Below are 25,804 nucleotides of genomic sequence, written 5' to 3'. Positions count from 1 at the left end.
TCTGAAATTAAAACAGAAATAACGGGGCATTTCAAGACAAGGAAGTACATTTTTAAGGTGAGAGGAGACATTTAAAAAAGACCACAAGGCAAATTCTTTGCACGGAAAATGGATCGAATGTGGAATGAACTTTGCGAGGAAGTGGTGGATACCGGTACAATTACAATGTTTAAAAGACATTTGATGGATACATGAGTAGGAAAGGTTTGGAGTGATATTAGCCAGGAGCAGGCAGGTGGAATTAGTTTAGTTTGGGATGATGGTGTGGACAGGTTGGACCGAAGGGTCTGTTTCCGTGTACTATGAGCAACTTTGGTGGAGGGATGAGTGGAGTTAATGCTTCAGGCCAGATGGGTTTGAAGGGCATTGAGAGGAAAGGAGTGGAGCAGTTGGTGAGTAGAGCACTGAGTAGAGGTGCTGTAGATGAGGATTTCAACTGGAGAGGAAGTGAGTGAGGTGAATCATCTGGCTATTATTGACAGTTGTCAGGAGGCAGTAGAATAATTAGATTAGATTAGATTACTTACAGTGTGGAAACAGGCCCTTCGGCCCAACAAGTCCACACCGCCCCGCCGAAGCGCAACCCACCCCTACATTTACCCCTTACCTAACACTACGGGCAATTTAGCATGGCCAATTCACCTGACCTGCACATCTTTGGAATGTGGGAGGAAACCGGAGCACCCGGAGGAAACCCACGCAGACACGGGGAGAACGTGCAAACTCCACACAGTCAGTCGCCTGAGGCGGGAATTGAACCCGGGTCTCTGGCGCTGTGAGGCAGCAGTGCTAACCACTGTGCCACCGTGCCGCCCACTAATGTGTGTTAATTGATCCATACAGGTGTGATGCCCATAGACTGGGAACTCTGCTGGAGTTAACTAACCTACTAATGTATGAAATAGGAGCTGAAGTAGACCATTTGGCCTTTCAAGTCCGCTCTGCCTTTTACAAGATCATGACTGATCTGAACTCAGGATACTCTCTGCAATTGGACACAACAGGAAGCTGAATGTCAGGGCAGTGGTTTTGAAAATGAACACATTTTTGAAGGAATATCCAGCTGATAATAGGCTTCCTAACTTTGCCTTTTATCTGCTTCCAGACTTCAATACCCCATTGCATTACTGTCTGGAGGTGAGACTGGGGAGATAATCAAGCAGCATTCCACCTTATGACCATTGTCTCCTGTTGCTTGCTGGAAATTTCACTGTCTCTAGGCAAAACCACAGCTGCTTATTAAAATCCAACTCGGGCACAGTGTGACAGCCCATAACCATTCCTGGCGAATTTGCCAACACTCTATGTCGGACAGTACAAACCTGTTGGATAATAATTCCATTCACTCATTGTCTTTATATGCAGTCAGCCAGTTGGTTAATTGTCGTACGTATTCTATTTCATTTGCTGTTGAATTGAAGAGATACCCAGTGGAGGAGGCGGTGATGTGGTTGTAATGTCACAGGACTCCTAATTCAGAATCCCAAGGTAATGGTCAAGGGACATGAGTTAAAAATCTACCATGGCAGATGGTGAAATCTGTATTCAATGAAAAATCTGGTATTGAAACAGTTGATTAAAAAAAGTCCATTAACATCACAGATGTGCTTGAACGAAGGAAATCTGCCATCCTTACAAGTTCTGGCCTATATGTGACACCAAATCCACAGCAATTTGGTTGGCTGTTATCTACCCATCAAATGATAACCTGGTAACTAATGCCCACATCCTATGAATGTATTAAGAAAAGAAATACATGAAGAGTTTATTTTATAGACCCACCTTGGGATGTTCTTTATGTTAAAGGTGACATTAGATTACCTTAAGTGTGGAAACAGGCCCTTCGGCCAACCAGTCCACACCGACCCTCCGAAGAGTAACCCACCCAGACCCATTTCCCTCTGACTAATGTACCTGACACTATGGGCAATTTTAGCATGGCCAATTCACCTGACCTGCATATCTTTGGACCGTGGGAGGAAACCAGAGCACTCAGAGTAAACCCACACAGACACAGGGAGAATTTGCAAACTCCACACAGACAGTCACCTGAGGGTGGAATTGAACCTGGGACCCTGGTGCTGTGAGGCAGCACTGCTAACCACTGAGCCACCGTGCTGCCCTTATAAGTATGAGTTGGATGAGCTTATTGAACAGCCAGTTATTGTATTATTGAGGGTGATATGGCATCCCATCTACGTTTGGGCTGCTGGGATCAGTGAGCAGATCTTACTGCCACTCTGGCTTAGACCCATTAACTTAGCACGGAGAAGGAAGAGAAGGATGGTGTCTTTGACTCTGTCTTATATGAGATGGTGCATACACAGGCTGAAAGGTTGGACTATAAGAGTAAGGGATAACCATATTTGTTCCCTGTGTGGAATTTTTTCATTTGTGTAAGACTCATATAAGACTGTGACAGGATGAGGAGGGTATGAGCAAATGACCGAAGTGTGATGATGAAAATCAATATGAGAATGATGTCTAAAACCTGGCTGCAGAGAATTGTAAATGGCTGTCATGGAATAATAGAGCAGGAAGCAATGAAAATCTGACAAAGACCCAGACATGTGGTAGCAGAGGACTGGCAGTGCAGATGACTCCGCTAGCCATATAAAAAAAATCCCTATCCCAAGCATCACTCCACATCTGCTCGATTCCAAATTATCATATTTCACCAGGATCTAGCAGCATGGTGACTCAGTGGTTAGCACTGCTGCCTCACAACGTCAGGGATCCGGGTTCAATTCCAGCTCTGGATGACTGTCTGTTTGGAGTTTGTACATTTTCCCCCCGTGTTTGTGAGGGTTTCCTCCCACAGTCAGAGGATGTGCAGGTTAGGTGGACTGGCTATGCTAAATTACCCATAGTGTTTTGGGATGTGCAGTCTGGGTGGGTTAGCCATGGGAAATACACGGTTACAGGGATAGGGTAGGCGTGTGGATCTGGGTGGGATGTTCTTCAGAGGGCTGGTGAAGACTGGATGGGCAGAATGGCCTGCTTCCACGCTGTAGGGATTCTATGATCTGCTGTCTGACGGAATATGTCAGTTCACATTTAAAATTATTCTCTACTGTTGTCAAACCTGGGATTAGTTTGTAGCTTTAAATCACTTGGAGAAGGATTAAATCTATATCAGGTTCATATTTCTTTTCTCAAGGCTGTGCAGACTCATCCAAACTTGATTAATGAACTTCCACTGAGAAATAAGACAGAGTTGGGCCTCATTGATATTCTAGAATAGACCACTAGGTGGCAGCAAAAGCAAAAGTAGATCATGACTGAAATGAGGTGTCACCAGCTCAGAGCTTAAAAGAAATTACAAGTTGAAGACTAAAAGAAATCAAGAATAACCAAGAGGGGAAAACGAAGTATGAATGTTTCCTTTTCTTTTGGTAACTGAATGGTTTAGAGTCCTTAAAGCAGCTTTGAGTTTTGTTGTGGAGAAGCAAGAAACTGTGCAGTACAGGGACTTTTAAAGGGTTATTGGTCGGTCTGACTAGTGTCAGGTAGGGAACAGCTGCAGCTGACCAGTGCATGACTAGTATATGGCTAGCAGAGTCATATCCAGCAGAACTGGGGCACCTCACACTTGCTCCTTCCACTGAAAAGGTCCTTGCAAATATCAAAAGATAAAGATCCTGCACTGTCACTATAGCATGTATTAAGAAGCAAAATTGGGGACAGGGAAGGTGTTGAAAGTGGAGGTAAAATCATAGAATGTTTAGATATTTTCATTGTTCGAAATGCTGTACATGGCAAGAAACACTGATGGGACCTATTGGAGTTTGCAGAAGTGAGTCAAAAAAAGGTGCTCAAAATGTAAATCCCACGGATAAAATTCCAAATTGAATTACAATCAGAGAAAAGGAGGTAAACGTTGCTTAGTGCAGCAGAGGTGAAAAGGGGCAGACGAAAGATATAAAGGGTTTATATCAAAAGAGAAGATAACTATTTTTACTTCAGGTGATACCATTAAAATCATAACTATATTAAGGGAGCACTGGAGCTATTCATCACTGTTTTGCAACAGAAGGAATTCTTTTTCCCTCTCGAGAGTGAAATGAAAGCCAAAATGCTAATTAAGTGGAGAGTGCATCCCAGTTCCATTGTATAAAATAAATTGAAAGAGTATGCCTTGTTAACTGGATCAGTGGGAGCAGGACTTATTTAGAAATTACTTTTGGTTGGAATTGAATTATTACTTGGGAACGTTTTAGTGGGAGTGAAGGTTATAGTTTCACCCATAAAGCGTGAATGGGGTTAAAGAGACAGAACAGTTACAGGAGCATTACCAGATCTTTAAGGAGCTTGATAAGTTGGATATAAAAAGGCTTTTTTCCTTGTGGTACAGTCTAAGACCAGAGGACATAACCTCAGAGTAAGGAGTCATCCATGTTTAAGACAGGGATGAGGAGGAATTTCTTCTCCCAGAGGGTGGTGAATCTTGGAATTCTTTACTGCGGGAGGCTGTAGGATCTGGGTCAGTAGGCAGACTATCCTTGTCTTTGATGTTAAGGACATCAGCAGCTGATCGAACTCTGTGTTTGCCTCCCTCTTGATGGCAAGGATAGGCTCTTTTGACTTGCCCAGGTAACTGTGTCTCACTCAAGTCACAAGTGTGGCCCCTTGCAGAGGGCTGTAGTCACTTCAAGGTGGAACTGCCCTTTTTTCCTCTTCAGGAGTGTCCCTCCATCCTCGAAATCCACAAGTCACTGGCAAGGTCTCTAACAGGAGCATGCTGAGTAATTGTACATAACATGAGAAATGGAGCAGGAGTGGACCATGTGACTCATCGCCCTTGCTCCGCCATTCAATAAGATCATGGCTGATCGTTTCACAGACTCAGCTCCACTTAGCCGTCCACTCACCGTAAACCTTAATTCCTTACTGCAGCTCAAGCTGACAGTTGATGGCAAGACTGTACGGACGCAGCAGATTTAAAACAGATGAGAAGAAATTATTCCTGTCAACTGGTCATCAATCTATGGAATTCACTAGCCGGGAGTGTGGTGGATGCTGGGACATTGAGTAATTTTAAGGAGGGGTTAGTTAGATCTGTAATTAGCAATAGGTTGAAGGGTTATGGAGAGTGGGCCTGCTCCTAGTTCTTGTGCCTTATTTGTTGAGCTGTACACCAATAACATGCTTATAATGGTGAAAAAACAGCAGCAGGCACAGCTTAGCGTGCACTCACAGCCAACAGTGAGCTGTACTGCAGTGCAGCGAGGGAGGTGTTTTTATTGATTCATGGGATGTGGCCATCTCTGGCTAAGCCAGCATTTATTGCCCATCCCTAATTGCCCAGAGGACAGCTAAGAGTCGACCACATTGCTGTGGGTCTGGAGTCACATGTAGGTAAGGTAGACCTACATGCCAGACCAGGTAAGGATGGCAATTTCCTTCCCTGAAGGACATTAGTGAACTAGAATGGGTTTTTCCTGACAATCAACGATGGATTCATGATCATCATTAGACTCTTAATTCAGGTATTTATTGAATTCAGTTTCCACCACCTGCCATGGCAGGATTTGAACACCTTACCTGGGTCTCTGGATTAATAGTCCAGTGAAAATACCACTAGACTGTTGCCTCTCCATTTGTTGTATGACCTATTATAATATATTGTCATATATGTTATAATGAGGCCAGCGCACGCATAGAGTGCCATCTCCAAAATTGAGAGTTCAGTTCCCATGTCACCACATTCAACCCTGTGGGCTTTCAGATCTGGCCAGGGCTCATCCTTAAAGGTGAAAGTGAGAAATAAGTCAGATCCAGTCCTAGGACACGGCATAGTGCAAGTTTATGTACACAACTATTTATTGTAGTGAACTTCCCTGATATTATATGTGTTTGATGTTGACACAGAAATAATATCACACATGTTGTAAAATATAGTACTCTGCTCAGATGAAACTTTCCATTTAATATTGCAATATCTAATTGATGGGCAAACATTGGGTGTTGACAATGAATTGTCGACATTAAATAACATAAAAGCTCATAGAATACTGGGATTGTGTAGAATTGGCAATGAACTAGTTAAAAACAAGTTAGATTCCACTATGAAACTGTATGCTTTTCCCTAACAGTGCCTATTACTATCTCAGTCTCCACAAAATCACCTCCTTTGAAGATATTTAGATCAGCTAACTGGGCTGAGATCAAGTTTCAAACCTCTGATGTTGCTGTTGTGGACACATTAATGAGATGTAATTGATGTGGTTACAAAAGCTTGTACTCCGCAAAAATGAAATCCAGTCCCTCTAATCTTTTTCAACTCAGCAGAGAGTAAACATCATCTCCTGCAGTCTGTGACATATTAGAAAGCATAGGTCTGAACCAGTGTCCTAAAATCTATCACCCTGAGCATGTATGTTCCTAACCTGGTGTGCTGAAAAAGCATAATTCATCTCCCACTGGTTATAAAGTTAGTAATTGACGATATATGAGGGATGATTGTCAGATATCCTTCTCAGCCAGTTTACTTCAGGTTACTGACATTTAATGTTACCTGTGGTTGATTGAGTATAGAGTCAGACATCAGTCACTTTTACTGGCTGGCTTAGCTTTGTTTGACATTAGTCTATGTGTCAGAGAGAAGGAACAAGCTTTTCAATTCAGCTTCAAGCAACATGTGGATTTTTGTTTGATTATCTTGGATGACATGAGTTTAAGATATCAAGTTGAATTTCCTTGGTCCCTTTTTTGCTGAGAAAAATCCTGCGCCTATTTGCCTTGCAAAAAAAACCCACCAGAGAAGGGAGACAGGCCAGAGGGAACATCTGTGGATGGTCTGAAATAAAGTACAGAAAGGTTAATATTCAAGCACTTTGGTCCCAGTATTAATGGATAGGTGGGGGAATGTGGAGTGGGAGACTTGGGGGAGAACTCCAAATCTGCCAAGACTGACAACATGGAGACAAAGCTGATCTCAATGGCAGGACCTCATTTAATAATCAGTGCAGACTCCCACTGACAGCTGGCCAGATTTGAGAGTCTGGCAACGAGCAGTAGTTCAAGTTAATGACATGAGGCCACAGTCAGTAGAGTCTGCAGGAATATGTGCAGGAGTCAGGGAGAGGGGATGGAATGCAATCTGGAGAAATGAGAGTTGGCTGGAAGGATAGGCATTTGAGGTCAGCCCAGCACTCCTGCGTCTCCTGGCCATATTTTAGGCCTGTTCGAGGCAGTTGGTTTCTGCTGCTATGATGATGCTGCTGCTCAGGGGCTTGCAGAGTGATGAGGTTGAAAGTAAGTCTTTGCACCCAGGGTATTATTAAGCTGCCACTTCTGAATATTAGCAGAAGCCTCATGCAGAGTCTGAATTGAGGAATCCTATTCTTCAATCCCAGTATCATTGACATTCTCTCATCACTGGGCACGGGAGTTAAAACTAGGACCTTTATGTCTGATTCGTTTTGCAATTTACCCATTACCAGAGGTCAGATGGTTAGATGTGCAAATACTATAAATATAATGTGGGAGAATTTCCAGTGGCCAGACAGCTGTTAATTGTACGAAGTTGTTAATTGTACATGCAGAGACTCCAAAGCAATTGCACAGGAAATTGAATTTTCTGCTGGGAATTTTCACTAAGCTAGGATCTCCCTGAATTCTCAATTTAAACCGGCAAGTTCGCATTGTTGCAATGAGATTAAATAATTTCTCAGTAAAAGCTAGATATGTTACACAGTGTAATTCCTCAGTAATTATTAAACAGATGCCATGCTTATCTCACCCCACCCCCCCCCCCACCCCCCCAACCCCTGCCAGAACCAACACCAGTTACCAGCTCCTGGCAGGCCCAATTTCTGGGGTTGGAAACATTGCATCACTCACTGCTCCCCCCCCACCTTCCTCCTTGTCACTTGGTATCCCCAGCCTCCCAGCTAGATCCCTAACCTGGCATCTTTGCCCCTACTCTCCTAGCAACTCAATGTTACATTCACTTTATAGATATTTTTTATCAACCTGTTCTGATCTGTAATTGTCACTCCTCTGGAGCAGATGGAACTTGAACTGAAAACTTCTAGCTTAGTGGTAGGGACACTACCGTTATGCAAAAAAAAGAGTCCGGTCAATCATTAATTTCCTGGATATTTTAAATCAACCTGTTTACACATGTTACAAGAGATATTTGAGATTTGAGACTAGCTCTTCTAGCTCAAAGGTGGGGACACTGTCATTGCACCACAAGATCTCTCACACTTAATACTTACCCAATGACTGTCAGCACCTTTAAATGTCAGAATACAGCAGCTGACTGTTGTGAAGGGGGTGGAAGGTGAATGGTTTGCCTTTGCCTGGCAGTTACGAGCAACAAAAGAACCGTCAGAATGGAAGGACATCTCCGTACCTTCTCAGGAACTCTGAGTGGAACTTCCTATCTGAATTTTGTGCTCCCTTCATTTGTGAAAACGAGCCGCAGTGGTAACATGCATGAGATTGCTGCTCTCCTTGGAAAATCAGGCCCAGTGTATTATCATTTCTGTTCACTTGCCCATTCGTGTTCAGTGAATCTGTTAAATAATTCTTAGCCCTATGGACACCCCTACTGCACAGTTTATTCTATTACCTTCTGAGGCCAAAAACTGGGATGCCGCCACGCAGTGAAGGATTTTCACATGTGCCAACGTATTACTGAGATATTCAGCAGGTTAAAGGCACATCCCCCTGTATTATGGTGGTGTTGTCTGTGTGAGTGTACAAGGACAATGAAACCAAATAGCCAATGCTAAAAGGATCTCCAAAAATGGAACATCATCTGAAAAAAGTGGGAAATAGACCTTTTTCCAATACTGGCTTCCAGGAAGAGGTTTTGTGGTGTTCCTAAGTTAGGGCTTGGGTTTCAGACCTACTTCAGGGCTTGTTTACAAAATAGTGTGGTCAACCCAGTTGAGTATGAATCTGACAATCCTTATGACACTTGTTGATGGCAGGTAGTAAGTGCGGGGAAGATTCCCGTCTGACAGTTCGGTTGCAGGAATGTTGGAGCCTCTGCCATAACCATCCATGGCTCCGGACCATAACTTGTGTTTATAAAATGCTACAGTGACTCAGGCTCCTTGAACAAACTGTATCATGCAAATGCCATATGTAGAGGTGTGCAAAATAATTATCCCTCACTCTCCACGAGAAAGCAGTGATGGTTGCTGAATGGGATTGCAGACTCTGCGTGCAAATGTATGACGACAATTTGTGTGACGGTTTTCGGTTGGACCACAGGATAACAGTTAGCCCAAATCGTTGTGTGCTGTGCTTCCTGTGAAAAAAAACTATACTCTGAGAAGCTACTGATGATGCTGCACTTGCAGACTGTGCACGGTTCAATACTGAAAGAGCAGACAGACATCTACCCACACTCTCGATGTTGCAATAAACCAACACTGCCCCATAGTTGACCTGTTATGACAATAGTTCTTAAATGTATTGTGTACATCTTGAAGTTAGAGAGCCCACCTCACTCAGCCAGGCCTTCTCGGTGCTGTCTGCTGTGAAAACAGCCTCTCTGTCTGAGAGGGGACAGGCAGCAATACCATACTGTTGCTGTACTTTGCTGCACTGTCACCACTCTGTTTCTGCATGTCATCATGCTGCAATACTAACACACTCACCACTCACACACGTGTCCTGGTCCAAGAGGCTAGAGGATGAGGTCCAGGCTGACATTTCAATGCAATACTGTGGGAGTGCTGCACTGTTGGCGGTTCTGTCTTTCAAGTTAGATGTTAAAACTGCGGCTCCATTTGCCTTCTTGTGAGAATATGAAAGATACCATGGCTTACAATGAAGAAGGGAAGGACAGTTTTCCACACTGTCCCGGCTAACAGTACTGGGACCGCAGCTTTTTAAAATATATGTTAATGATATAGAAGATGGTATTAGTAATAACATTAGCAAATTTGCTGATGATATTAAGCTGGGTGGCAGGGTGAAATGTGAGGAGGATGTTAGGAGATTACAGGGTGACCTGGACAGGTTAGGTGAGTGGTCAGATGCATGGCAGATGCAGTTTAATGTGGATAAATGTATGGTTATCCACTTTGGTGGCAAGAACAGGAAGGCAGATTACTACCTAAATGGAATCAATTTAGGTAAAGGGGCAGTACAAAGAGATCTGGGTGTTCTTGTACACCAGTCAATGAAGGTAAGCATGCAGGTACAGCAGGTAGTGAAGATGGCTAATAGCTTGCTGGCCTTCATAACAAGAGGGATTGAGTATAGAAGCAAAGAGGTTCTTCTGCAGCTGTACAGGGCCCTGGTGAGACCACATCTGGAGTACTGTGTGCAATTCTGGTCTCCAAATCTGAGGAAAGACATTCTGGCTATTGAGGGAGTGCAGCGTAGGTTCACGAGGTCAATTCCTGGAATGGCGGGATTACCTTACACTGAAAGACTGGAGCGACTGGGCTTGTATTCTCTTGAGTTTAGAAGACTGAGAGGGGATATGATTGAGACGTATAAGATTATTAAAGGATTGGACACTCTGGAGGCAGGAAACATGTTACCGCTGATGTGTGAGTGCCGAACCAGAGGACACAGCTTAAAAATATGAGTAGACCATTTAGGACAGAGATGAGGAGAAACTTCTTCACCCAGAGAGTGGTGGCTGTGTGGAATGCTCTGCCCCAGAGGGCAGTGGAGGCCCAGTCTCTGGATTCACTTAAGAAAGAGTTGGATAGAGCTCTCAAGGATTGTGGAATCAAGGGTTATGGAGATAAGGCAGGAACAGGATACTGATTGAGGATGATCAGCCATGATCATATTGAATGGTGGTGCAGGCTCGAAAGGCAGAATGGCCTACTCCTGCACCTGTTGTCTATAATATTTATCCTTCAATTAATACCAGTTCTTAAAAAGAATCTGTTTTTCTTTCATCTCGCCTCAGCACAAAATTTATTGATTGACAACATTAGCATAATGATCTCCTTGGTATTAAATATTTAATATTTTCCCAAACTAACCCTCAAGAGGATGCACACTCGCACTAATGTACGTTTCTATGCAACCCTATGAGACTTTGCCCAAGGGGACATTATTAATATTGTAGGGCTGGGGATTATCTATCAGGAGCAGAAAATCTGGCAACAATGAAGGCATTTGAGGAGCTCAGTCTGAGATCAGGAAACTCAACCCAGTCAGGGATTAAACCAGAAAGATTTCTACTTTCACACTAAAGTATTGCATTAAACAACTGCATCAAGGGAACTTTGACAAAGCATTAATTACATATTAACAGATGGTGCACAAGGGGAAAATCTCAAACAGGCCAGCTACTTTGTCCCCTGCATGTCATAATTTAACTGTCAAATCTGTCCTGTGTCTCTTTGTGTGACAAAATCTTCCATCTCTGCCCTCATAGCTGCAGGTGATCCATTTACATTTCCAGCTGTCAGAATGTAACCGCCTTTCATTTTAAACACCCAAAACATCTGTAAATTTTCAGTGTGCATTAATCAAATGAAACAAAGTAAATCAAGCACTAGTTTACCTCTTACAGTTTTGATTTGCTACAGAAATATTTCAGCTGTTCTCAGGATCAATACATTAAAAGATTAAATCACAGTTCCAGTTTTATGTTATTTCAATGGTTTCTCTACTTTAAAAGAGCTGACTAAGATTCCTGGCTGTGTTTGTCAGGGGGAGAGTGGCTACAACTGTGTTCATTGAGGTGCAGTATTATTTATTAGGTAGAATCACAAACATGCTTACTGAAGGGTGTATGACCATGTTTATAGATGGAGGGGTCACGGGCTGCTTATCAAGGGGGGTGTCATTACTACATTTGTTGATTGTCGAGGGGGTTCATGGCTGTATTGCGGAGGGAGAGACCCACAGAATGATATAATGAATGGAGTCATGGCTGTGTTTATTGGTGGGAATGGGACCATTTATTGAGGGTCATAGCCAGGACCAGTGTGCATTAAGGATAACGGTAACATTTGTTGAGGTTGTGCTGTGGTCTGACAGGCTGACCTGTATATTCAAATGAAGTCCCACGTTTGTAGTGCTGACCACAGATGCATGAAAGCGGCCCCGGGTTTTTGTTGTATTGTTTTGGAGTTTTTCTACAAGTGTTACATTGAACACTAAGGTCCTTATATTTGGTTGCAGTCACATGATATTATGTGGCGAAGACTTGTCTCCAGCTACTCAGTGACTCAGTCCCTTTGTAGTTCCAAACTCCTCCTCCCTGGGATGTGGCTGCTTCCTCTGGTGTCTTCTGGATTGATCTCATTGCAGCTCCAGTGCTTTCTCAGATTTAGCTCTCGGGTTGTTAGCCAACATAAAAGCTCCTTAAACATTCTCTCTCTCTCATTCTCTCTCTCTCAACCATGTTGTGCTTACCTTTGAGATTGTTCCCTATCTAAACATTGAATAATATGACTGCAATTGCCTCTGTCTATTTACCCTATTCACAAATGTTGTTCACATCACCTTCAACAAATAAGTTGTCTGTCAGGTGAGGCTGAATTAAAAACCCAGTTTTTATGAGCCTTTAAGTACAGCTTGCTGCAGATCAGATGTTGTTGGATCAGAGCTAAGGTATGTGTTCTGTAGCCTAGTAAAAGTTATGTTCACTGACAGGGATTGTAGAAATGTTGCCATATTCTTTATATCTGAGATAAGCAAGTAGTTTCATGTCTTCAAGGAGGAGAAAGTGAGGACTGCAGATGCTGGAGATCAGAGTCAAAGAGTGTGGCGCTGGAAAAGCACAGCAGGTCAGGCAGCATCTGAGGAGCAGGAAAATCAATGGTCCGGGCATAAGCCGTTCCTGGTGAAGGGCTTCTGCTCCTCAGATGCTGCCTGGCCTGCTGTGCTTTTCCAGCACCACACTCTTTGATGAGTTTCATGTCTTCAGCCAAATTTGGAAGAACACTTTGGCTGGCTGTGTAAATGCAGACTGGAGAAATTGTGTAGGACAGAACTTAGAGCAGCAGACACCGACAGCGAGGGAGAACACCAAGCAGGGCAGTTCAAGCAGCATGTCGCAATGGTGAAGGACGTACTGAGCAGGGCCACGGCAGCATTTGAATTGACCCTTTATGGAGGAAAGGGAAGCAGGCAGCATGAGGAAAATGATCATCCAGACAAATTCCTCAACTAGATGTAGACCACAGGTTTAATTCCAAGTAAATCCCTTCATGTTTGTAGTAAACTGATGCCAGTGGAATAAAGAATCCCTGTTTCATGATGTTGGGACCATCAATGTGTTCAAATATCATGTAACATGGTTTTCACATCGATGACATTCCACTACAATCAAAAGAAGTGAAATATTAATTTTTTATCTCTCTCCATCGCTTCTGTCAGACCTGCTGACCATTTCCAACATTTTCAGTCTTTAATTTCCGATTCCCAGCATCCACAGTATTGTGCAAACGTTGCCGTAGGGAAATTGAGAGGCTGATGGGACTTGCTGTACTGGAGTAACTCCACTTCATTTTGTCCAGCCCCAGCAATCATAGAATCATAGAGTCACACAGCACAGAGCCTTCAGACCAATTTGTTCATGGCAACCAGACATCCAATCTGACCTAGTTCCATTTGCCAGCACTTGGCCCATATCTCGTTAAAGCCTTCCTTTTCATACCCCCTTCCAGGTTCCTTTTAAATGTTGTAATTGTAAATCCAGTGAACTAAAGCATTTCCGCCGTTCCCCTCCCCCACCGAATATCACAGGATTGTCATGGATCAACTGACTGATTGATTCAACTTTTTTAATGAAAATTAAGTGTATTAGAAAATGCATGACTTTTTATCAAACTTCGCTAAGCTTATTTTGACATTTAATGTTCTAGATTTATTCGTCTACAGATGTCAAGTGATCAAAGCAAGGAGTTTAGTGTGCTTGCAGTTCTGTTACTCTGAGGGAAATTGGAAACAGTAAATTTAAAAGCTTATCAATACAATATTAAAGGTTAATAAAAACCGAAAAAACTGCAGATACTGTAAATCAGAGACAAAAATAGAAAGTGCTGGAAAAGCTCAGCAGGTCTGGCAGCATCTGTGGAAAGAAATCAGAGAGAATGTTTCTGGTTGAGTGACTCGTCCTCGGAATATTGAAGTTGTTAATTAATGTAGAATGAGGTAGAATTGAAGTAGCCATTAATTTTAATAACTTTTGCAAATACTCAAGTGAACAAGAGCAGATAAGAAATGGGACCAGACATATAACCACATGGTATACGTCAAGTAATTTTTCATCCACTATACATTTTAGATGGGAAATGATTTGAAGTTTGTCAAGTCACAGAGGAAAGCTGATGTGATTGCCCATTTCAACATGATGCCTATTACTGTACACAGAATTTTGCTTGTGGTTTCATTTATCATGTAAAGGAAATTGCTGTTTACCTCGCTGATTCCAAGCATTCTCGTAATAAGCTAGTTCGAGAGGCTTGGTGAACAGAAGTCTTTTTTTAAAGAATGTTTGAAATGTGCTAATGTGGTTGAAAAGTTCTGCCAGGTTTTAACCAATTCTTACCACCAAAGTAAAAAACCCATTTTGAGTGGAAAGTACGTGAGAAGCGTAACTTCTGACATGGATGTGAATTGACTAACCAAAATCGCAGAAGTGATCATATCATTCTGAAAAAGTTGACACTGCAAATAAACAAGAATTACGTGACAGGAATATGAACACTTGAACGTTGGGAAGCTAATCCATCAAGCTGACACCCCACTTTGCATCTTCCACACCACGGTCAATGTTTTAGTAAAGGAAGCAGATCCTGATCTGAAATTAAAACAGAAAGTGCTGGAGAAACCCTGCAGCTCTTTGTAGCATCTGTGAAGAGAAAAGCAGAATGAAGCTTTCAGGTCATTGATTTTTCATTAGTTCTGCTAATAGAGCTACAACCATAAACAGTGACTGTGTGGCTTTCTCCACAAATGCTGCCAAACTTGCTGAGTTTCTCCAGCACTTTCTGTTCTGATTTCAGATCTCTGGCATCTGCAGTATTTTGTGTTTGTGTTACTAATCCTGATTTCTGCAGGTCATCACAGCGGTGCAGTCAGGTGCGGGAAGAATAGCTTCTCTACTACTGCCATTAATTTGTTCAGATATAATGACTACCAGTGATGGTGTCTAAACTAGCAACCTAATAGATCTCACTTGTAATTCCATTTTGAACAAATTGAAGCATTTCACATCTCCAATCTGAGATGGTATTATGGATACACAGGCATTTTAGCAGTTTTGCCATCATAACTTAGTTCAGAAGAGAATCTGGTACAGTACTGGATATTGGCATGTTGAGGGTAGGAAGCATGCCAGCCTTCTCAGGCATTAGTGTCTTCCACGTGGTCAAGACTAGATAGGAAACATAAAGAATTAAAAGGAAGCTGTTTCCAAGATTGAATCCCTGAGTAAGGATTGATGGGATCATGTGTTAAGGGCTTGGACAATGTCATTATCCTCTTCGTTCTCTGGAGTGTCAGGAAGGCAGAGGTTGGAGATGAGCGAGAGTGTTACATGTGCCTTCCTGTCCCATTTAAATCAGGTGCCACTGTCAACACCTTGCAAGCCTCAGCCGGGAGCTCAAGAACCGGGGTGGGGAGGTGGTTATGCTGAAGAATTTCAGCACAACTCTGTTTCACATTTCCTTGAGACAGTTGGAACTGTTGAATCAATCCTAACGTCTGTGCAGAATGCAAGATAGAGAGAAAGTAAAATAACCTGAAGGAACATTTTAAACATTGGCCTGAATCTTTACATCTGATTTGGAATCCCTGTTTCCAACCCAGATCTGACAAAATGTTGGCCACTTAGCTTCGGAGGAGTTTGGTGGCAGACTTGCAGACCAGGAGCATTTGCAGTTAAAACAGTGCACTTGAGTCTGGGAATCTACACAGGCTGCAGCAGAGTGGATCAGTGCCGAGACAACACCCCTTCTGTAGCAGAAGGTGCCATTACGTCATGCTTAGAAGTTCAAAGCATACTGTGACTACAACAACTACTGGGAGAAGGTTTTAGATTAGATTAGATTAGATTACTTACAGTGTGGAAACAGGTCCTTCGGCCCAACAAGTCCACACCGCCCCGCCGAAGCGCAACCCACCCATACCCCTACATTTACCCCTTACCTAACACTATAGACAATTTAGCATGGCCAATTCACCTAACCTGCACATCTTTGTGACTGTGGGAGGAAACCGGAGCAACCGGAGGAAACCCACGCAGACACGGGGAGAATGTGCAAACTCCACACAGTCAGTCGCCTGAGGCAGGAACTGAACCCGGGTCTCGGGCGCTGTGAGGCAGCAGTGCTAACCACTGTGCCACCGTGCCGCCCACAAAAAATATGTAAGCTTACTGAGGAGGGAAGGAGGGAGGTGAATGATAGATTAGGATGCCAGATGGATGGAAGGTACACGCCAGGAGGCTGGAGGAGAGTCAGGGTGGATTCTTAAGGGTGTCAAGTAAGTGGGCGAAGGCATAGTGTAAATTCGGTGCAGTTGGATCTCATAGTTAGTTGGGGCAGTCAAGTGAGTCCATTGGGGAGCAGGGGAAGAGTTGGGTGAGGTTGGGTTGGAGGTGGGGTCCATGGAGGGGTGGGAGCCAGGGTGGAGGCAGTAGAAGGTTGGTTTGAAAGTGTCAAATGGGCAGTGGGGAATGGGGAAGTGGGGGTGATGTCAATTTAAAAGTTGTTCAAAATTGCAGCAGATGTAATCTCTCTAACTTTTCCTGACTAACTATTTAAGTGAACCCTCTGAAGTCTTCAAGTCTGACTCAAAGTTGACGACTTTTTTGGACTCTGGTTAATTGCCCATTGGAAGTTTGGATTTAGCAGGCAGTTTCAGTGGACTCATTTGCGTTGGGCCTTTCACATGGTCCCGGTGTGCAATTCTTGTCCACACAACAGCAACAAATGACTTTCCATCAGGAAATCATGGTCATTAAATTTTAGCACTGCACAGGTTTTTGTTTGGCAGTAATTAAAACAGATCATGCTGATGAAAAGTTTCCAAGTTAGTAGACAAAGTTAGCAGGCAAACCTGAGTCAGGCAGTGTCCTGTGAATAACAATGAGATGAATGATATTTAATCTGCTTGCTAGCGTTGGTTAAGGTTGAGTAGCACGTTAACTGCTTGTAAAATTTTGTTGGATCACTATTACAGTCATGACAAGATTGGCTGATTTTTGTTTTATTGTTTCCATTCTGAGGAACAGAACTATATCGCGTAAAATTGCTTCTTTTTAAGAATTTGTGCATCAGTTATTTTATTAGCAAGTTATAAATAATTATCTATTAAGTCGATTATTTGCTACTTTATTGAACAACTCTGAAGATCTATCTCCAAGAGGTCTACTCATAAATTCACTCTGATTATCTGGCATAGAAGAAACAGAAAATGTTGTTGGTATGATTTCAGGAGTTGGAATTAGCTCTTCAAATTGTGAACAGCAGCTTTGGACAAGATTTCAGAATCCAAAATATATCGCAGTTTGAAATTTACTTCATATTCTAAAGCTGCACAGTCAAGCCTTCTCAGGACAGTTTTATCACAATCATTCGAAAATGCCACTTAATCCTACATTGGTGTCCCATCGTCAGGAGGTGTTACAGGGTTTTTTTTGGTACTGTGCCATTTCTCAACTGTCCCCTGATTTCAACTAATCATTGATTTGCCACGAATCTCAATCTTCTATTTGGATGTTTTCTTGGTTAAAAAAACCTTATTAATAATATTCTCTAAATCTGGCTGCTTCTACTAAGTCACAATGAAAGAACCTAAGAGTTATGTTTTTTTTTGCGCAGGACGCAGTCTGATTTTTGGAGGGGAACTCCAGACTCTATGCAACAAGCTGTGGTCCAGTATCTTGTAGACATTGATACTTTATTTCTTCATAATTTTATCTGCACAGGAAAAGTAGTTGTCAGAATGACTGAGTTACTGGTGACTCTAGAGGGAAGGCTAGGTGCTTTGTTTGTCACCAGGTTATGATGTTAATCTCCTCACTGTAAACCAGAATGCTGCCCTTTGCAAGGAGTGCAGACTGGCCATTGTCATAGAATACTTTGCTGCTTCAACTTCCATTGAAATATTATTTTGTGAAATCTTGTTTATCTTCCAATACAAATATTTAATAAAAAGGTTGCTTACAATATCCAAAATGGCAAATTTCAATCCAGAGCAAACATTCCTCATCAAATTACTTTATACTGTGTCATTTATGTGATTGTGACAAATGCATTACCTCTTGCAATTTGACTTTACAACTTTGTTTAATACTGAACCATATGCACCAGGAAATTTCCATTTTCAGCTTATGCTATAACTTACCTTTTCAATAAAGCTTTGCATTAGCCCTAACTCATTCCTTCTTAACCATACTTGGATTTGATGCCTGACTGTGAAGCTATGTTCATCTGTAAGTAAAGTTGTTTTGCTATTGCATCTTTTCTCAACCAAGGCTGTGCATACCAGTTGCGGTTATCAACCCTGATCACGATCCAGTCATTCTGGAGGCAGTTGGGCTTCGTTGCATAGTCTTTCATTGAAGTTCCTGTAGTTGGCCAACACCTATAGATTAGATTAGATTCCCTACAGTATGGAAACGTGGTCTTCAGCCCAACAAGTCCACACCAGCCCTCTGAAGAGTAACCCACCCAGACCTATTCCCCCACCCCATATTTACCCCTGAATAACACACCTAACGCTATGGGCAACTTAGCATAGCCAATTCACCTGACCTGCACATCTTTGGATTGTGTGAGGAAACTGGAGCACCCGGAGGAAACACACGCAGACACAGCAAGAATGTGCAAACTCCACACAGGCAGTCGCACCGGGTCCCTGGTGCTGTGAGACAAGTAGTGCTAACCACTGAGCTACCGTGCTGCCAATTTTGATCTACATTTAAGCATAAAGAAAAATAAGGTAACAAGAAATTTGACACTACTGATGTTCATATCCCACAATGTACCTTCCGATGGAGGAAAAATACCTAAAAATGTTGAGTGTGGTTTTGGATGGGATCTTCCTTGAATGAGCAGCCTCTTTGCCATAGGTGTTTAAAGCCCAAAGTTCTGTCCAGGTAAAAAGATCGGCAGTAGCTATGACAATGCTGTGGCTTTAAGAAGTGTAATTTGTCCTGGTTTCTTTCAAGAGAGAGATCAAACAAGAGGCGCAGAACTGTCTGTTGTAAGGTAAACAGCTTGTGAGGCCTTGGGGTTTTGTTTTTAAAGTTGGAAAAGTAGAAGCAGCCTGGATGTGTATGGCAAGCTCTCACACACCAGGATTGATAGATTTGTTTTAGCTTTTAGGTTCAGCAGAAGCTGCTGGGGTTTTGAAGAAGTCGAAGCTTTTTTTCCCTTCTGGTCACATCTAGAAGCTGGGGTCTCTCTTCCTATTGCAGGAGATGCGTGTGAGAAAATCTGAATTTTTCTTTTTGTTCAAGGGTGTGTTGATGGGATGCTACTATATTGGAACAGTTAATTAGTAAAGGTTACTCTACCTATTATTCTTCTAAGTTTTCCAATAGCGTTGTTATTCTAAGTTTTTTTGGTGCATTTGAACTATAGTGTTGAATAAATAGTGTTTTGCTTAACATTGAGTAATTGCTCTGGAACACAGCACATTACATTTTCCTTTAAAGTAAGAAAAAGTTAAAGTCTAGTCTACCTTCTTCAAACACTGTAAGGGGCTCTGGACTGGTCTGCAACAGTGGTCTAGTTAATTTCTTTTTGTTTATGACTCTGCAGGTGAGCTGTATTCCTTCTTAGTCTTAAAGGAAGAATTCCAGGCTTGTCTTCCAGCTGCCTGCTGCCTGTTTTTACTGCTGACACTCCTCTATATCTGGGAAAGAGACAAAGACAAACAGAAGAAACAGTAACCAACACTCAACTAGTTCTAAACATGAAGGACCAGCTTGGACCATGCTTAGTCTCTTAGTCATGCCGACTGTCAAAGTAAAAGGAGAATATGTACCAAATACCTACTGAAGGGGATTAATACAGTGAGTTCAGAATGTCAGCTGGGAATAAGTTGGTAGAAATGAAGAAATAAATGGGATGGGAGTCTGGAAGAGAGAGGGACGTTCAGGTTCTGAATGTCTTTGCTAATAGTTTGACTGATAGAATTGAAATTACCAATCGTAGACACCGTTGGTCTATGATTTATCCAGCTTTCAGTAGGTATACAATTGTTGTTGAGTGAAACATTTCTAAATAATTTTCAGTGAACTATTTAATGTGGAAATAACTTGGTAAGAATTTGTAAACTGAGGACAGCCGAAAGCATTTACAGGTATTATCATGTTCTGGGGTATGATCTATTTTTGCTTTGTGTACTTTTGTTATTTTATTGATGTCAGCTATGGCTCAATTGGTAAAAGTTGTGCCACTGACTGAGATGTTTGTCCTTTTATTGCCCCATACTAAAGAACTGAGCATGAGTTCTTTCAATGTGGCGCTGAGGGTGCCCATGCTGTCTGAAACATTGTCTTACACATAAAATGCCAGATTCCATTTGTTGTCACAAGTAGAGGTAGTAGATCCAAGGGGACTGTTTGAAGAACAGGTCAAGGAGTTCTGTCTGCTGTCCTGGCTGATATTAATCACTCTAGCAATATTAGTACAACAAGTTATCTCGTTATTAACAATGCAGTTTGCAGGAGCTTTCTGTAGGTCAATTGGCCTCCCCGTTTTGGTAGTGAATACCCTTTGCAAAATATCACATTGGGCGTAAAATACTTCTGGAAGTTCTGAGGTAGAGAAAAAGGTGCTAAATGAAAACAAGTTTTACTGTGTTGAAATATATTTTCATTTATCAAACAGCTTAATATTGGGCAGTCTGAGAGTGGAAAAAGTAGGTCACATTATTGAAGTGTTAGTGTAAGTAAACTATCATTCACTGGGATTTCTTCACTATCTGACATGTCAAACCTATGTTGAGAAATCCTTGGGACGTGTCAAGAGGGATTGAATGTGTAACTCACTGCAAACACGCCACTTTATACAGGGCGAGATTGTATTTGATGTTAATTTTAATATAGTTGGAGAAGTAACAGTGATGGTTCATATGTTAAAACCATAGCTTTTTTTCAAGTTCGCTATTGTGACTTAATTATCTTATGGATTTTCCTGTCACTTTCAGCCATGTTTCCAACACTGGTTCTTTTCCCATTAAGACCTTATAAAGTACAAATACTCTTAGAAAAGCAGCCCCTCCATTTTACTTACTTTAATGTGCTTTACTATGCTACAGATTGACTTAAGTTTAATCATCTTTGTTTTATTCCATTCTTCTGTAAAAACCTCTTACTGCTGCATGCTGTATTTACTGTGTTATTTTGCATTTTTGAAAAGCAAATAAAATGTTTTACTAAAAAAAAGTAACACACTATAAAACTCTGCAATTAATTCCTTTTGACGAGTCCTAATTGTGACCTTGAGTTTTAGAAGACAGTTCTATAGAGTAAGATTATTTTGGTAGTCAGGCAACAGAAGAATGCCTCAGAGGGGATTGTATTCTCCTTTTTATATTACGGAGGAATCTATCAGCAATGTGTGGAGTCAGTGATGGTCATGTTTGCAAATAGTTCCTGTGTTGGCAGCAATGTCACTCATGGTGCAGATAAACTGATGTGTTCTAGTGATTGAGAGTTGTACCTGCACTCTCCAAGTGATTGGGAACTGGGTGCCTTCTCCATCGCACTGTTGGAGAGATAGCCTTTGAAGTTATTTACCCTTTGCCATTTCAGGAGGAGGGCCCGTGAAATTAAATTTTCATCTCATATGCTTGCCAACAAGCCAAGTCCCACTTTTTTGCTTGAGGGCTGACCAGTGTGGAATTTCTACTAACTTCCTTGAAACTCAAAGAAGAATTCATAAACAGATCTGATTAATCGCGGATTCCATCTGGAAAACATGATTTAGGATTGGAGTTCCAGCTTCTTTCCTTTTTGAAGTTAGATGTATTCATTCTCAAACTGAATGGCAACATGAGGTGCTGAAAATATACAAATTAAAAGAAAAAGTACAATTAGCCTTTTTAAATTTGTGACGTCCACAATTTTTATTTTGTTTCAGAAAATTGGTGGCAGAAGTGATCACAGCTCAGTTTGGTTTTCAGGCTTTTGTTCATTGGAAGGGAATCCTCATAAACTGCAACATAAACTTGATGGCTATGCTGAGATTAAAGCTGCCACACAGAAACCATCAGCACTGTATTATATTACAGCATTTTTGGTGAGGCTAGTCCGGATAAACTCCACTTTGTAGATTTTTCTTTCCTTTCTAAAGTTTGATCATGTCCTTTCTGTTTAGTCTCCCGGGGAGATACAGGGGGACTGAATGAATGCCATCAGGCTTCTGGCACTTTGAGGAGAAGTTGATGGACAGTTAATGTGCCAGAGACTTAATAGTTTCCAGATACTGATCTCCTCAAAGCCCAAACCTGGGAACACTGAGATCAGTTAGAGAACTTCACCCGAGCTGAGGTTTGCCATCCATCACCAGGCAGGCATTGGAAATTGGGCGCTGCTTTTGTAGTTCCATATTAGATGGACAGTCGTTCCATCAGGAAATCATGTCTGCAAGTCTACGCTATTTTCTCTGTGGTAAAGTTGTACAAATGACTGACAGTGTAAAATGGTGTGTTTCCTAAAATGATGTGTAAATCTAGATTTAAGGGAACTCCATCACTAACCTATGTATTCCAATACAGTTCCTTCATGAAAAATCTAGCTATGGGGCAATTATTGGCTGCATTTGCATTTTGCAAAACAAAGCAGTGTTTCATGAAGAAGCAAGGGGCAGAATTCTCAGCTGAGGTTTAAGGAGTGTAAAACATTATAAGGCTCCCCCAAAGTAGATGCCAAGAAATAGGAGGATGACACTTTATCCTGACTTCACGCCTCCAACTTTACCTTAAATTACTTCTACTTTTTGCCTTTACAATCCAAGGTCAAGTTTACTGCATGAGTTTCCTGACTCCCTGTGAAGACTTTGTCACCTTAGCCATTTGCAATGTTGCCCCTATTCCTGGTGTCCTGCTTTCAAGGTTTACTTTAAACTCCACTCTGGATTGACTTCTAAACTAAGTTAAAGTATTTTTAAACCCCATTGTTTTGCTGAAGGCTAAGGAGGACAAGTTTCTTGAACATTTCTTTGTTATTCAGTTTCTCAACACGAGCCAGAATTTTTGTCGGTGCTACGGGTATCTCAAGGAGGCAGGGATAAAATGTCCTTGTAACATTTAAAAAGTCCTTATAATATTGAAGAAGTATTTAGACTTGTGAAGCCAAGACATGCAAGGCTATGGTCCAAGTGCTGGAAATGGAATTAAGATAATTAACTTCTTGTTTTTGGTTGGCACAGCTTTGGTGTGCTGAAGGGCATTATTTATGTGCTGTAGACTTTCATAACACTGAATTCTTTGGAAAGACTTCCCATCAATCCATTTGCCTTACCACTTTCAGTCATTCTGGGCTGGAAGTGATTGATTAGCATGAAGGGTATCTTCAGAGGTTCTATGAAACGTACATTGGGAATATATCACTTTTGGTTCAGACTGTCATCTGTACCAGGACAGCTCTGGGTGCTTGGAATGCATTCCTGGGGCCCAGTGTTGGTATTGTACGCGAAAGTAGCATTTAAAGTGTAAAGGCCAAATAGGACCAACCTACAATTTAAAAGAAAATACATTCTTTTTCGGGGAAGGCAACTAGCCCTTATACATTACAGTTGACACATTGCAGTAATTTATACACTACCTCAGGTGGGGCTTCTCAGCAGATGTTGGAACTCGAGCAGGAGCCTGTCAAGATTACTGAATAGGCACAGAACCCAGGTAAGGGTCAGGATCAGATTAGCCACCCAAGTGGGCAGAACTCTGATCCATCCTGAGATCCTTCAGGATTCAGTCTGAGTTGAAAATCCCTGTTAACCCTGCTCGCTTCCACGCAGTGAATCTTATTCTTGTACATCATTAATCAAACTAAACACGGACTCAGACTGTGGTCTGACCAAAGCACTTCATCATTTGAACAAAACACTTTCTGCTCTATACTCCACAGAACACATCTTCTCTTTGGAACTGCTGCATTTTACAATTAAGAACAGCTTGGAATGGAGTCAGACAAATTCAATTCAAGGGATGCAGTTTTTCAAAATGTATTTGTTAAACCAAATTGACCTTCTAAGGTAGAAACGTTCACACCAAAAAACACAGTGAAAGCAAAATGATATATTTTGGGGAACTTTGTTTCCAGACGCTTTGGGCTGTCTGCTCAAATTCTTCCTCAACACATTTGGGACAGTGAAGCCACATTGAAGTTGCTGTTGTTTTGTACCTGCTAGTTTATCTCAGCCGGAATGCTATTTGACTTTGAATCTCTGAACCAATGAGGAAAATCTCAGCCTGTGGTTCCATCCTCTGATTGCTCTTCAGTGAATCTTACCTCAAAGTGTATGTGTCTCTCACACTTGGGTAGCTATGGTTTGGTCTTAGGCAAGAAAGATGAGTGAGAGGTAATGAGAAAGTTGTTGCGTCTGTGGACCATATGATGCAGCACCTTCAAAAGGAGAGGAAACTACAAAAGATAAACTAATACATGTTGCTTTGGGGCTGTTGAACATCTGCCCCCCCTTGAGTCTATCAAAATGGTTTCTACATTAAAAATCTGGAGCTGTTGTTCAGGGGAAGCTGTGACCTTTGTAAAAAGTTGACACTAAAGTATTTAACTGTCTTTGTTTGACTGCAGGTGCCATTCATTCCCTCATGGTGCTGAAGAAACCCCTTTACATGTGCATTCCAGCTTCTGTCTGCCTTGGTTTACTGCTGCTTCTCCTTTATGTGTGGAGAAGAGACAAAGGGAAGCAAAAGGAAGAATAAACAACGCTCTATTCCAGTCTCAGAAGTTATGGTCCAGTTTGAACCTTACATGATCTTGCAGTAGTTTAAAAGCGTTTGGAAAATAAGTGCGACATGACAATCGAGGGCTTTAGTACAGTGCTTTGATCAAAATTGAGTAGGTTAGCTGGTAATAAGGCGGGAATTTTGTCAATTGAATATTTAGTGTAATCATGAAGGGGTAAACAGTTTTCTTGTAACATGTGTGGCCACAAGATTGGTGTCTGGAAGAGGAAGAGACGTTCAGAAGCTCAATGTCAAAGTTTATAGATTGACTGAAACAAAAACAGAACTTGCTGGAGAAACTCAGCAGATCTGGCAGCATCTGTGGAGAGACATCAGAGTTAACGTTTTGGATTAACTCCACAGATGCTATTAGACCTGCTGAGCGTTTCCAGCAATTTCTGTTTTTGTTTCTGATTTACAGCATCTGCAGTTCTTTTGGCTGTTTGGGCTTGACAGACAGGAATGGAGACAGTAGATGTAAACATGTCTGGCATGTGTTTTATGTTTGCAGATTTCAGGAGGTAGATTGAGTACTTTACACAAAACATTTGCAAAATAATTTTCTGCAATTATTCTAATGGATAGTGATACTGGTAAAAGTTTTGAAACTGTCAGCCAAAGGTATTTCTGAAAAAGTACAACATTTTTAATAATAGTTCACTTTTGATAAGATTTTACTTTGTTCAAGTGTCATCGCATTAATCAAACAGAATACAATAAGCTATCAGGCAGACAAGAAGTAGGACAACATTTGTATTTGGAAGTGTTAATGCAGGAAAACATAAATGGTGGCGTTGAATGTTTGTGACAGAGATCTAGTCTGTTGGCTAGAGTGGGAGCTCTGCAATGTTTCTATTGGAAAAAAAGCCTGCTGTATTAAATACTCATCAGGCATTGAAATGGCCAGCATCAAACCTTCCCCAGAATT

The 25,804-nt window shown here is 41.7% G+C and overlaps 1 protein-coding gene across 2 annotated transcripts in view; it reads left to right on the top strand.

Annotated features, from left to right (window-relative positions):
• Positions 1-25,202, top strand: part of LOC122563717 (transmembrane protein 35B-like) — a 58,273-nt gene extending 33,071 nt beyond the window's left edge. Inside the window, exon 3 of one of the 2 annotated variants that reach the window (XM_043717845.1) lies at positions 24,722-25,202. In XM_043717845.1, coding sequence (XP_043573780.1) covers positions 24,722-24,852 — 131 coding nt within the window. In that variant the 3' untranslated portion in view covers positions 24,853-25,202. Of the gene's footprint in view, positions 1-19,718; positions 21,279-24,721 lie in introns of those variants that run through there. The other variant, XM_043717844.1, reaches the window with a different exon arrangement.
• Positions 25,203-25,804: the final 602 nt, after the last annotated feature.

This window comes from Chiloscyllium plagiosum, chromosome 27 (assembly GCF_004010195.1).
Source record: "Chiloscyllium plagiosum isolate BGI_BamShark_2017 chromosome 27, ASM401019v2, whole genome shotgun sequence".
NCBI classification, from domain to species: Eukaryota; Metazoa; Chordata; class Chondrichthyes; order Orectolobiformes; family Hemiscylliidae; genus Chiloscyllium; species Chiloscyllium plagiosum.
This window is presented reverse-complemented; position numbering and strand designations above follow the sequence as displayed.